Source organism: Malaclemys terrapin, chromosome 10 (assembly GCF_027887155.1).
Source record: "Malaclemys terrapin pileata isolate rMalTer1 chromosome 10, rMalTer1.hap1, whole genome shotgun sequence".
Taxonomy (NCBI): Eukaryota; Metazoa; Chordata; order Testudines; family Emydidae; genus Malaclemys; species Malaclemys terrapin.
In genome coordinates, this window is record NC_071514.1 from 43,277,042 (window position 1) to 43,290,586 (window position 13,545).

At 43.9% G+C, this 13,545-nt stretch overlaps 1 protein-coding gene across 3 annotated transcripts in view; it reads right to left on the reverse strand.

Moving 5' to 3' along the window:
• The window catches only part of PKM (pyruvate kinase M1/2), a 42,168-nt gene that overhangs the window by 12,700 nt on the left and 15,923 nt on the right, over positions 1 to 13,545 (reverse strand). For all 3 annotated transcript variants that reach the window (XM_054042776.1, XM_054042777.1, XM_054042778.1), the window contains exons 4-8: positions 11,381 to 11,512; positions 10,163 to 10,349; positions 7,790 to 8,060; positions 5,871 to 6,021; positions 1,000 to 1,152 (exon numbers count right to left, since the gene is read on the reverse strand). In XM_054042776.1, coding sequence (XP_053898751.1) covers positions 1,000 to 1,152; positions 5,871 to 6,021; positions 7,790 to 8,060; positions 10,163 to 10,349; positions 11,381 to 11,512 — 894 coding nt within the window. The remainder of the gene's footprint in view (positions 1 to 999; positions 1,153 to 5,870; positions 6,022 to 7,789; positions 8,061 to 10,162; positions 10,350 to 11,380; positions 11,513 to 13,545) is intronic.

A 13,545-nucleotide genomic window follows, 5' to 3' on the forward strand; every position in this document is an offset into this window, starting at 1 on the left:
TATATAACCTGAACTGCAACTGACAAACTAGTGCATTGTCAATGCTGTAATTCACAGCAGTTACCCGGAGATTATCAGTACTTCTAGACACTTAGCATTAAACTTAAATTAATGGGAAGATGAGCTGGGTGAACTCAAAGCAGAGCAGAGAGGTTTCTGGCAGTTTAAACATGTAAAAAAAAATAAGTCCTGTCAGTCATCATGCAAGAAACATCCCCATAAACAGTAGTCAAATGCAGAGCTGTTGAATGCAACAGGACAGTAAACCTGGAACAAGCACCCCATTAAACCATCCCACTCCCTCACCACACAAGTTAATTTATTTAAATTTGAATTGTTTTTCAGTATATGGAGTTGAGCTCAAATCAAGGTCAAAGTGATCCTTGGTGCAGCTCCGCAGCACAGAAGGTGTCAAAAGTGGAGTTAGAGATCAGAGCAGTGGACTCAAGGGAATCAACACCACGGTAACAAGGAAGAAAGCTCAACCTTGGCATATAAACATAAGTTAGGGTTTCTTATAGTCCACTGTGAAGTAGACATCTCAGCATTGCACTTCAACTCTTGGCTCTGTCTCTAAGTGATGAGTACAAAGCACATGGCAAGTGACATTTGCATGTCTGGCATATAAAGGAAATCATTTCTCATAAAGGATCTAGTGGCAGAGGGCAGCACCACACTGATCTGCTCCTGGTCAGGGTCTAGTGGGCTTACAAGTCCATGCTCTATGTAAGTGTAGGTTAAGAAGATGAATGGGGGGGGAAGAAATAATAGAAGGGAGAACAGACTTACTTTTTCAAAAAGGGTTAGTGGGAGCATGGACAAGGAGCTGCCATTATAGAACTGCTAGGTATAGCTACTTGACTCTGAATGCATTTGGACAACCAGACATCTGGATGGAGTGAGGAAGCAGGAAGTGGGATATATGCTACCTTTACCTCTTTGGAAAGGTTCCACTTTGGACTATGTAATTCTACCCTTTAAAGCAAAGGCATTACTCACAGCGTGCTGCATGCGGACAGCCTCAAGAGGGTAGTCTCCTTTGGCAGTCTCCCCAGACAGCATGATGCAGTCTGCTCCATCCAAGACGGCATTAGCTACGTCACTGCCCTCAGCACGGGTTGGGCGAGGTTTCTTAATCATACTCTCCAACATCTGGAAAAGGGGAAGTCAGGCTGAACAAATTAACACCCCACTATGGAAGAGACCAACTACTTTTCTAGTACACCTATGTAAGCACTGGAATGTGTTTTAAAGCATTTTATACTGTAGGGTACGGCACCAAGTTAAGTATCAGTAAGTCTGATTAGACTATTTGTAGCAAGTATGCTTTGTCTGGCCACCAGAACAACAGTGTCACGCATGGAAACAGAGCTGATGACATATTGAAGTTTGAATACTGTTATGCCAAACCTTACGACAGAACTCTCAGACCATTACAGCAGATTTCATCAAGGAACTTGCTACATAAGAATTATAAAAAATTAATTGATGCTACAATTGGCATTTACTTAAGGCAGCTGTGTAACATTAATATTCAACCACCAGTTGATCAGCAGCAAAGTAAGAGCCGAATATGCGGATGTGAGAGGTTTAGGTTCATATAATATAATCCACAACCAGGCATATATTAGAGAAATTAATACATCAATAGCCAACTAATGAACACTGTTGTGGCTTGTTGCTATTACAGTCTAGCTCATTAGTTGCACACTTCCCTTTAAAAAGTGAGACTGTTCAGGTTTATAGGACATCTTTCCTTTATGCAGTCATTTAGTAAAGTAGTGGTGGAAAAGTTGTACACCACCTTCTCTATTTTGAGCTGGGTAGTTTAAACTTTTAAGGTTTGCCGACTATTCAGACAGTGCTTCTCCCCCCCCCCCCCCCCCCCCCCAAAATAAAGCTTAGCTACCCTCTCAGCTGTTTATTTTGACTCTTTATGAAGAGGAATATGTGAAGCAGAATTAACAGACACTAGTTTAGAAAGCAAGTTGAGGCTGAAGTGCCTACAAACTGCAGCCAAAATAGCATCTTAGCACTTTGCTAGCGAGGCTGCAGGTGGAAAATTAAGGGTAGCTTTAAAAAAAAACAAAAACAAAAACTTATGTTCTCCTTCATCCCTTCTGCACTATCTTTTCCCACGTTTCAGTCCCCACAATATAGTTTCGTCTTGGTCTTTCCCCCAGTCTCCCCCACTTACTGCTCCACCTGTGACTTAAACCTAGGGACTTTTCCAGTGAGGAGGTCTCAATTGGACAGTGCCAGGAGTTGGCGTGCACTGTAGTAAACACCAAGAGGCCCAATTGGCTAGTGTCCAGAGCATATGGTCCTTTAAAATACCCTACTACTGGAAACCAGGCTATTCTTGAAACACCAGCTTCAGAGATACCAGATACCACTGGCTGGATAACCGTACTCAGAGAGTTGTTATTAATGGTTCCCAATCCTGCTGGAAAGGCGTAACGAGTGGGGTACCGCAGGGGTCTGTTTTGGGACCGGCTCTGTTCAATATCTTCATCAACGACTTAGATATTGGCATAGAAAGTACGCTTATTAAGTTTGCGGATGATACCAAACTGGGAGGGATTGCAACTACTTTGGAGGACAGGGTCATAATTCAAAATGATCTGGACAAATTGGAGAAATGGTCTGAGTTAAACAGGATGAAGTTTAACAAAGACAAATGCAAAGTGCTCCACTTAGGAAGGAAAAATCAATTTCACACATACAGAATGGGAAAAGACTGTCTAGGAAGGAGTACGGCAGAAAGGGATCTAGGAGTTATAGTGGACCACAAGCTAAATATGAGTCAACAGTGTGATGCTGTTGCAAAAAAAGCAAACATGATTCTGGGATGCATTAACAGGTGTGTTGTGAGCAAGACACGAAAAGTCATTCTTCCGCTCTACTCTGCTCTGGTTAGGCCTCAGCTGGAGTATTGTGTCCAGTTCTGGGCGCCGCATTTTAAAAAAGATGGAGAAATTGGAAAGGGTCCAAAGAAGAGCAACAAGAATGATTAAAGGTCTTGAGAACATGACCTATGAAGGAAGGCTGAAAGAACTGGGTTTGTTTAGTTTGGAAAAGAGAAGACTGAGAGGGGACATGATAGCAGTTTTCAGGTATCTAAAAGGGTGTCATAAGGAGGAGGGAGAGAACTTGTTCACCTTAGCCTCTAAGGATAGAACCAGAAACAATGGGTTTAAACTGCAGCAAGGGAGGTCTAGGTTGGACATTAGGAAAAAGTTCCTAACTGTCAGGGTGGTTAAACACTGGAACAAATTGCCTAGGGAGGTTGTGGAATCTCCGTCTCTGGAGATATTTAAGAGTAGGTTAGATAAATGTCTATTAGGGATGGTCTAGGCAGTATTTGGTCCTGCCATGCGGGCAGGGGACTGGACTTGATGACCTCTCGAGGTCCCTTCCAGTCCTATAATCTATGAATCTATGAAGATGATCCTTCCAGTATCAGAGGGCTGCTTATAAAACTCCTGCAAGAGTTAATCCTGTGGGAATTCTGCACCACTGTGCACCAGCATAATTAACGAGCTATGCATATTTTTAATTTTTTGCACAGAAAAAAAAGCTTCAGCTGGAAAGTTGCTGCTGCTCTGCCTTTCCCCCCCACCAGAGGGCGCTGCGGTGCGCCCAGAGAGTAGCAGCTCCCGGCCAACTAGGAAAGAGAAAGAGCCTACCATCTTCACAGTGTCTGTTGGGCCAGGTCAGGAGACAGGGGACACAGACAGCATGGGCCTGCTGGGGAGTCAAACAAGGGCTCATAAGGGCTAGTGGGGGAGAACAGACTTGGGCAGGGGCTGAATGAGAGTGGAACTGCAGGGCCACATGGTGACAGGAGTGGCTGAGTTGGGGCACAGGGCCACATGGAGAAGGGGGAGACATGTGGACAAGGGATGCAAGGACACGTGGGGATTGGCAGATGTGCCTGACTGAATGGGAGAGGCTAGGGGTCAGCTGGGGTCTGCATGGGGGAAGCTCCTTAATCTCTCCCTGCCCCCCCACCCCCCCGCAAAAATCTGTTCCATACTTTTCCCACCCATACCCAACAACCCTCCAAGTTCACACCCAGGCTCTGTCCCAGCAATTACTTCTCTCTCTCAGCTCCTCCATTACCTCCGACTCCCCCAAGTCTTTGAACTGCTTCTGAGGGGTGCGAGAAATGATATTGTAGTTTAAATTAATTACTCAGAGTTCTGTATTAATATGCCTAATAAGGAATCTGTCAAAAAACATTTCCTGAATCTTTTGTTGTTTGTATTGTTACAGACATACTTGCTGACAGGTATTTTGAAATAAGTGACCAAAAATAATTGAAACTGGTGTGATTATATTGACTTATTTTGACAAATATGCAGAATTTGAAAGTGTTCTGCACTTAAAAATTCTGTGCACAATTCCCCCAGGAGTAAAGAGTAATCTACCTATTCACTATCAACTCATTTAAAGCTCACTCTCCAAGCGTGAAGCACAAAGGAGAAGTGTCAGGGGAAGAAGAGGAGAATCTCAGTTGCCATTAGTGACAACTTTGAAATTTTATTTGTGCATCTCCTCTATTCCCAACTGAGGCTGTAGTGCTGCTGCAGAGTTTTGGAGATTTTCCCACATAAGACACAAAGCCCAGAGAATGGAGCAGAGTTACTTGCTAAAATCTGAATATAGGTCTGTCTCATCTTATGCGAGGGTTGCGTTCCACGGTTAGTGCGTAAAGCGAAAACTGCATATAGTCAAAATTACATTGAGTTCAATGGCGGGCGGAATCGCCCACACTACAGGTACCAGTATTAAAATTGTTATTTCTCTTTTTTGTTTTTCATTTTTGCCGACTGCGTAAAGCTGAAATCGCGCATGTTAAATGTGCATAAGATGTGACAGACCAGTATACTCTGTCTAAGATCCCTTCTGCAGAATAGTTTACATAAAACCCTGCACAACTCTAATTGTTTTCAAAGTCATAACAGGAAGGAAATGAAGAATGGACTCCTTTACACAGAAAGAGTTAATCCACTATTAATCAGGTTTCAGAGTAACAGCCGTGTTAGTCTGTATCCGCAAAAAGAAGAACAGGAGTACTTGTGGCACCTTAGAGACTAACAAATTTATTAGAGCATAAGCTTTCGTGGACTACAGCCCACTTCTTCGGATGCATATAGAATGGAACATATATTGAGGAGATATATATACACACATACAGAGAGCATAAACAGGTGGGAGTTGTCTTACCAACTCTGAGAGGCCAATTAATTAAGAGAAAAAAAACTTTTGAAGTGATAATCAAGCTAGCCCAGTACAGACAGTTTGATAATAAGTGTGAGAATACTCACTAATGCCTGCTACCCTTATAAAATGCAATTTAACTTCTGTATTGGAAACTTAATCTTCTGCCTCCATTAAATGCAGAGAGACCAGTGAACACAAGAGGAAAGAAAAGTGAGGGGATATTGGCAAATCCATAAAAGTTTCTTCACTTGGATGAAATGTTTCTAGGCCCCATATTTTAGGGCTTAACCTTTTATATATTCCAACCCATGCAAGAGGTCCAGTCACAAGAATGTCTGAAAGGCATCTCTTCCCACACCCAAATTACTCTATTTGGTTGAACAGAGGTACGAGGCGTTTACTGACTAACTTGGGAGAAGCAAGTATAGAAATCTCAGTTTGCTTCTGTCTTATTCATGAAGACAGAAAAGCTGCTGAGCCACTGTACTTTGCAGCTCCGCTCTGTGTGTTATCTTCATGCTCTGATAGGGATATCGTGAAACAATATCTAGGTGAGTAATGGGCATAATGAATCTCAAGTACTACTAGAGAAGTTACATGATAGAGACTATGATTAAGAAAGCTAATGATATTTGAAGTACCTGAGTAGCACAGATAATGGGCTTCCCAGCCCTGTTGCAACGTCCAATCATCATCTTCTGGGCTAAGAAGACTTTTTCAGCAGGGATCTCAATACCCAAGTCACCACGGGCCACCATGATGCCATCGCTGGCCTCCAGAACCTCATCAAACCTCATGGCCAAAAAATAAAAACTTGTTTTACTCTTTCCTCCATCTGCAAGATACCTTTCAATTTTAGGAACTATGGGGAAAAGGTGGAAGTCACGCTCTCCACCATATACTTTTCATTTAGTACAAGTTTATACAATCATCTGAGCAATATAGTTACAAATACTGTTTTCCCATAAGCTATTCCACTTTTTAATATACAATTTAAATGGACAGTAATGATGCTTATTTTTAAACTTTAGATCAATTTAAATTTTCTACAGTTGTGTGAAATTATTGGGGTCAGTTATTTAATGACAGATAATGGCATTCAAAAAAGCTTTCCAAGATGTTAAAACAAATCAAAATATACAAAGTAACTATCCTTAAAATTTACAAGTCATACCTGTTTGTACTATTCATTCTTTAGTCCAGGGGGTCTCAAACACGCGGCCTGGGGCTACTTCCTGTGACCCGCCCAGGGGCCCGTGCACCCCCCTCCCTGGCTTACCTCCAGGCCAGGGTGGGCAAACTACACCCGCGGGATTGCCCCCCTCGAGCCCTGCACTGCTCCCTGAAGCGGCTGGCATCATGTCCCTGCAGCCGGGGTGGGATAGGGGAGGAGAGCAGAGGGCTCCTCCTGCACCCTGCCCCCAACTCCCTGCCCTGAGCCCCCGCCTGCACCCCCAACCCCCTGCTGCACCCCAACTCCCTGCCCTGAGCCCCCCCACCATACCCCTCCTGCACCCTCTGGGGGCAGGGAGGGGGCAGAGTTGGGGTGGGGAATTCGGGGAAGGGGTTGGAATGGGGCCAGGGAAGGGGTGGGAAGAGGCGGGGCCTCATGGAAGGGATGGAGTGGGGGCAGCGAGGGGTGTGTGTGTCAGTGATGCGGCCCTCGGGCCAATGAACTAGTCCTCATGTGGCTCTCCTGGTCATTTGAGTTTGAGACCCCTGCTTTAGTCTGCTTGTAACAAGTTTAAATCACTGGATTTTGACTAAGTTATCAAGCAGTAGTTTTCTTACTTCTATTGGAAAATTTTAATTGATAGAAGTGTGTAGAGGATGAAATTTACATTCACCCATAAAAATCTATTCTAATTCAAAGCCTACTTGTGTTATGTGAAAGGCTAATTACAATACCAGGAGAATCTTTAAGAGGAGAGAAGAGATTATCATTTTGGTAGCTAATCAGATTCCAGTTTTCTAAGTTGAACAAGGAGAAAGTGTTGTGACACTGGGTACATCTACACTACTATTTTTAGTCTCACAGACAAAGTCAGCTGACCTGGGGCCTGAGACATTGCTGAAGGTGGGGTTTTTTTTGTTTTGTTTTTGGGTGCAGTATAGACATATCTGTTGAGTCACTTGAGAAATAAGTGGTCAATACTTCAGTGTCACTGGCTGCTACTGCTAGAATTGAAGATTAAGTTTTGGTACAGGAAAAGAGTAGAGACCTTGCTAATTAGCATTAAGTACTAGGCAATCCACTGCAAATTACTGAAGTTTGAGCTGATGAGGTGAGGTTAAGTACATAAGACCAGGATTCAAAAAATCCAAATGTACCCATTTGTATGTTACAGTATGTTGATAGATATACAGCGATAACTGCTAACCTGTTTTGCAATGAAGGCAGTAATATAGTAGTGACTCATTTCTGCAGAGAAGAACCAAAAGGACAAGCTGCAGTTCAGCAAAATGAAATTTGTGCTCCCAGTGGGTGTCTTTCCTCCCATCCCCACACCTGTGAGAATCTTTACTGTCACTTGTACAAGCCATGCTTGGGAAAGCTCACCTGCGCACGCCCTCATGGTTCTCAATCTTGCTGATGATCTTGATGTTCTTCCCCTTTTCTCCCAGCACTTGCCTGACAGCATGGACATCAGCTGCCTTGCGGATGAAGGAAGCAAACACCATGTCCACATCCTGCTCCACACCAAATTTCAGATCTTGAATGTCCTTCTCAGAGACTGCAGGAAGGTCCACTGCAGCACCAGGCAGATTTACACCCTTCTTGCTACCAAGCATACCACCATTCTCAACTTCAGTGAGAACATAGTCTGCACCTGAATTAAATTGGATGAGTTTAAGTCAGCATCTTACTTTCATATAGTCTGTTGCTTGCTCCCCTCCCCCATCACTTCACCATTATTCTGTACTGGTCACTTCTTACTATCTTCTCTTTCTACTGGAGAAGAGCAGGTGACTGGACACTTTCACAGCCAGAGTTGTTTTGCCCACCAGACAGCACAGTTAATTGTCTTGTGCCTTTGCAATAGACAATCATGTTATGGTAATCCCTTAGGCACAGGCTGGTCGGGAGCACCTGCATTTTGCATTGGTCTGCTAAATCCTGCTCCTGGGAATAAATTCTGTCAGTCTAGATTCACCTCCACTCCCATTCCTGAAAAGGGAAGATATCTATTATAAACATGTGAGTATGATTGCTGTACTATAGAAATGCAATTTGGTGGTTTCTAGACAGGCTGTTCACATGTTCCAGAACACTTGCAAATATAAGTACCACTGAAAGAGGGGGAGCTCTGGAGGACGCATCTCACTAGCCACAGTTCAGTGCACTCTACCATGAAAGCAGATAGCTAAAAAAAAAAAAAAAAAAAAAAAGAACAGAACTGTTGGTACTTCACTTCCTAGTAAGACTAATCCCACATTAGTGATATGCTCTAATTTTACAAACAAGAATTGGCGTGGTGCAGCAAGGGAGCAGATAGATTTTGAATACACAAAGTCTCCCTATCCCAATCCTATATTACTCCCCTTTCAGAAGGGAGATAAGCACCCCAGGCCAGAATAATTAGTTACTCTTTTATACAAGAATCAGCAACTCTGTCCACTGATGCAGATATACTGCGCTGCCAATATCTGAGGATTGCAATGAAGCTATTTAGGGAACAGACAATAGTTTGCCAGGGGGTATAAGTTCTCCCTCTTTGCCAGAGCAGTTTGTTTATACTGAAACCAGTGATTTTCAAAAATTGTTTGATTTTTCCACTCAAAGTTCCCTACCCATTGGTTTCTGCATCACTTTGAGAACTCAGTTAATATGCCTTGGTCTGTGCACAGTCCATGGCATATTAATACTCTAAGTTCATGGGATACTCAACTAGCTAGAGGGAGCCAGCTTTCCCAGTAAGTGGCAGAAATTGTCAAGTAGTTTATGACCAAAATTTGACCTGTGCTTTATCAGAGCAGCTAGCAATGAAGGGTTTAGGACAGGGGTGGGCAAACTTTTTGGCCTGAGGGCCACATCTGGGGGTGGAAATTGTATGGCAGACCATGAATGCTCATGAAATTAACAATTCAGAGATATTCAAATAAAACTTTATTAAATAAAGATACATTTTAGTAGAAACAAACATTATTGTTATACTTTACTTACTATTATATATAATTAAACCAAACTTACCTCCTTTCCACACCCTCTTTGATTAATGTGAACAATGCAGCTGGCACTTCCTGGCCAACTATTCTTTGTTTTATCTTCAACAATGGAAAATTAACACTACTAAAACAGCAGAGTCACCTAAGAGAACAAGTAGCAGGCACGTGGGCTTGCATGCTCCAGGCTCTGACGACATGTGAGGAGCATTTGGTAATTGGGTTGTGTAGCCACAGTAACATGCATGCCCTCACGCAGGTCCCACCTGAACATGTGGGAGCGTCAGGCGGGCAGAGCAGAGCAAGCCCCGGGCCCTGCTCCCTGACTGGATCACCGGAGTGGGGCAAGTCGCCACTTCCGCTCTGGGGGTGAGGGTGGGGGACGATTAAAAGGTTTGAGGGGCTGGATGTGGCCTGCGGGCCATAGTTTGCCCACCCCTGGTTTAGGAGAACACATACAGCCTAGTGAAACGTGGCTTAAGTCATCACTCAGTTACTGAAATCATGGTTTTAAGGGGAAGGAAGTGGAGGTGGTTTTACTGCATCTACCAAAGTCAGAAGTCCATCCCCATTGTGTTAGGTCAAATCTGGAAGTGAAAATGTGTGGCCAATCACCAGGAAAGTGCCAAGTTAGTCCATCTTCAATAGCTAGCTGAGCTTAATGGAATGGTAATTGCAAGTGAAACATCACCACAAGTTTAGTTAGATGTAAAGGGGCAGATCATTAGTGTGGGGTTCATGGTATTGGAATCCCTTGATCATTACATACCTTTCCCCTTAACCTGCAGAGAAATGAGGCCATCGTCTATATAGATTTTACTGCCCACATCCACAACATTGGGGAGGTTCTTGTAGTCCAGCCACAGTACATTTTCATCGCACTTTTCCATGAAGGCGTTGTCCAAGGTCACTTTGAGAGTTGCTCCCTTCTTAAGTTCCACCTCTGCTGTGCCACTCTGTGTGCAACAATGGAAACTTTAGTAACAGAATGGCGTGTTGGGATTAGTGTGCAAGTGTTGATGGCCTGTGATATACAGGAGGTCAGACTAGATGATCTGGTGGTCCCTTCTTGTTTTAAACTCTATGACTCTAATATTCACTTCCCCCCAGGACAGCAGTTGTGACTTCTAGCTTTGTGGTGGCAATCTCTGCTATAAGTATGTCTCCCACACCTACAGCATATTCCACACACACACCTAGAGCCAACAATGGAAAAGAATAGTCACTGACTGGCAAGGTTACTTTCCTGCACATGACATACTTGCTATGGTGGAACATGTTCATTATGGTCACATTCCAGTTTTGCACAGTGGACAGTCAATTCATCCACATTGTGTAACAGTCAGTCCTTTGAACCTGAAGTGGCTGAAAATGGTCCAGCTTCATTCTTTCATTCAGAGGTTTGTTAACACTAACGCTTGGTCCAGAAGCAGAGTTAGTATTACAGCCACAAGATCATCTAGTTCCTTAGCGGCATTTTTTAATGTAGAACGAAAGCTTGTATAATCGTTGATAGTATAGAACAGGGGTGGCCAACCTGTGGCTCCGGAGCCACATGCAGCTCTTCAGAAGTTAATATGTGGCTCCTTGTATAGGCACCGACTCTGGGGGTGGAGCTACAGGCGCCAACTTTCCAATGTGCCCAGGGGGAGGGGAGGGCCCCCACTGCTCAACCCCTGGCTCTGCCACCACAGGCCCTCCCCGCACTTCACCCCTTCCCCTGAGCCTGCTGCGCCCTCGCTCCTCCCCCAACCCCCCAGAGCCTCCCTCACAGCAAACAGCTGATTGGGAGGTGCGGGGAGGGAGGAGGCTGCGCTGATAGGTGGGTGGAAGGTGCTGGGAGCGGGGGGGGGGGGGGGGAGGAGAACGGAGCTGATGGGGGGGGGGTGCTGACATATTACTGTGGCTCTTTGGCAATGTACATTGGTAAATTCTGTCTCCTTCTCAGGATCAGGTTGGCCACCCCTGATACACAACAAAAACTTACTCCCTTGATAAGTCCAGTTCGGATTTCAGGTCCCTTGGTATCCAGTGCTATAGCCACAGGTCTGTAGGTGATGGGATCAGAAGCAAAGCTCTCTGTAGCTTCTCGCACATTCCTGATTGTTCTTTCATGGTACTGGCAGAGAGGGAGGAGGAAGGGGAAAAAAAAAGTTTTCAGCCCACTTCTTTTCATTTGCTGTCCTGGACACTATAAGCTTACAGTCAAAGACTGCTGTTCTCTTTCCCCATGCTCAGCTACTCCATCAGAGTGGAATACAGTGCAGAATCTAAGCTTTCAGTTAATTAAGATTACTCATTGTTATGAAGGCCATGTGTATGGAAAAGGTCTTACAAGAGTTAATTATCAGTACAGTTGAAGTGGTACAACTCCCTTAGGGTGGGTACAGTTACGTTGTGCACTTATACCAGTATTCCTCTTCCAGTCAGGAATAAGCTACCCTGGTAAGAGGCACCTTGCTGTGTGTGGTGTGGGTAACAGTCCACACTAGGATTGTACTAATATATTGGTAACATCACAGCCCTAAATATAGCTATATTCATACAAAAACTGTTTAGACCAGCCTAAGTAGATTCAGTTCTGTCAAGCATGCAAAGACAGCCAAAACCAATGGCAGGCAAGTGCAAGTAATTCATTGTCTCTCAGTGGGTACTAACATGGAAGCCCAATGATGGTTTAAAGCATCAATATTATTTTGTTATTAATCGTTTCAAACAGAAGTTTAAGCTAGTATGCTTTACCTTTGGATGCTGTGGACTGCTCAGCTGACAAGAATTGCCAGGGTGAAGAACTAGCACTCCCCTTCTCACAGCACTGGGAAAGAAAACTCCCCAGTACCAAAAGCCCAAACTGCCTTCCGAGTGCCACAACCCCAGACTGCCTTCCACACCCGCCGGAGGCCAAAAGATCTGACTGCTGCCTACCCACATGCAAGAACCTCCAGCTTTCTCCTGACAATTTCAGCAGTGCTCCAGAACAAAAATGGCAAGGTCTGAAGAGACAGTTTAGGATAGCATAAAGTTGGATAGAACACATTGTGCAAAACTTCAGGTTGAGTCTGAAGCTGCTGCAGAATTCAGCTCCAGCTTGGCACAGTATTCCATAGGCCCTGCCTACAGTATTTATCTTGAGGAGGATGTGGGAAATTTCTATACAACTCTGTTTACCCCACTCACTGTTGTATTGCTACCCACTTGGTCTGAAGGAGTTAACTGGGTTCTGAGAGAGGTTCCTTGCTATCTCAATTGACTTTCACTTCACAGATGATCAGTATAAAAAGAACTGTTTGCTCAGCCTGATCAAACAGCAACATTGGGTAAAGAAAGCTTTTCATGATCAAGGTTATGTAAATCCTGACAGACAGCTGTTGAAGACAGGTTACAGCTGGAGGAGAGAGGGTGCTCAGACAGACTATGCTTGGACTAGAAACAAATTGATAGATGTAACAAGGAGTCTAGTTGTCTCCTTTCCACATAAAATACATGTAGCAGCAAGGGACGGATTAAAATGCTTTTGCTCATTCTAGTTTGTAGCAAGTCTGATGTACAGGCAGTTCAGCATCTTTCCAGGTTTTATAACCTCAGAATCTCATAAGCCTCTGATGTGAATTCATGAACACATACAAGTTTATGGAAACACTGAGCTGAAGGCAGGTGGAGGAAAGCATTTTATATGAAGCTACAAAGTCCTTAAACAGAGAACTGAAAACCCCCTTATAGATGGGAACAGAGTTACTACTACTAGACAGGGGAGGGGATTATTGCTCACACTAGGTATGCACTCTGGTGTCCCAGGCCATTCATGCATATACACATTAAAATAAATGCTTCCATGGGTAGAAGACTGATTTAGTTTCATGGTCAAGAAATGAAAGTCAGGACTGGCAGAGCACATGCCTCATCTTGATGGTGTACCCAAGATGAGGTGTTTTACAGTAATTTAGTTCAAACACACAGTCATGGATCTGCCTGACCTTGCTGTGGACTTTTGGAACAATTAGAAATTTTTATAATTGTAACCTCCCCTATATTGCTTTGTTTTAGTTTGACCTTAACCTTAAGAACTAGAGGGAAAGGAGTTTGTTAATTAAAAGTAGGTGGACAATCTGAGCTGGCAGAAGCCAACACATTTGATCATTGTTACAGTGATGT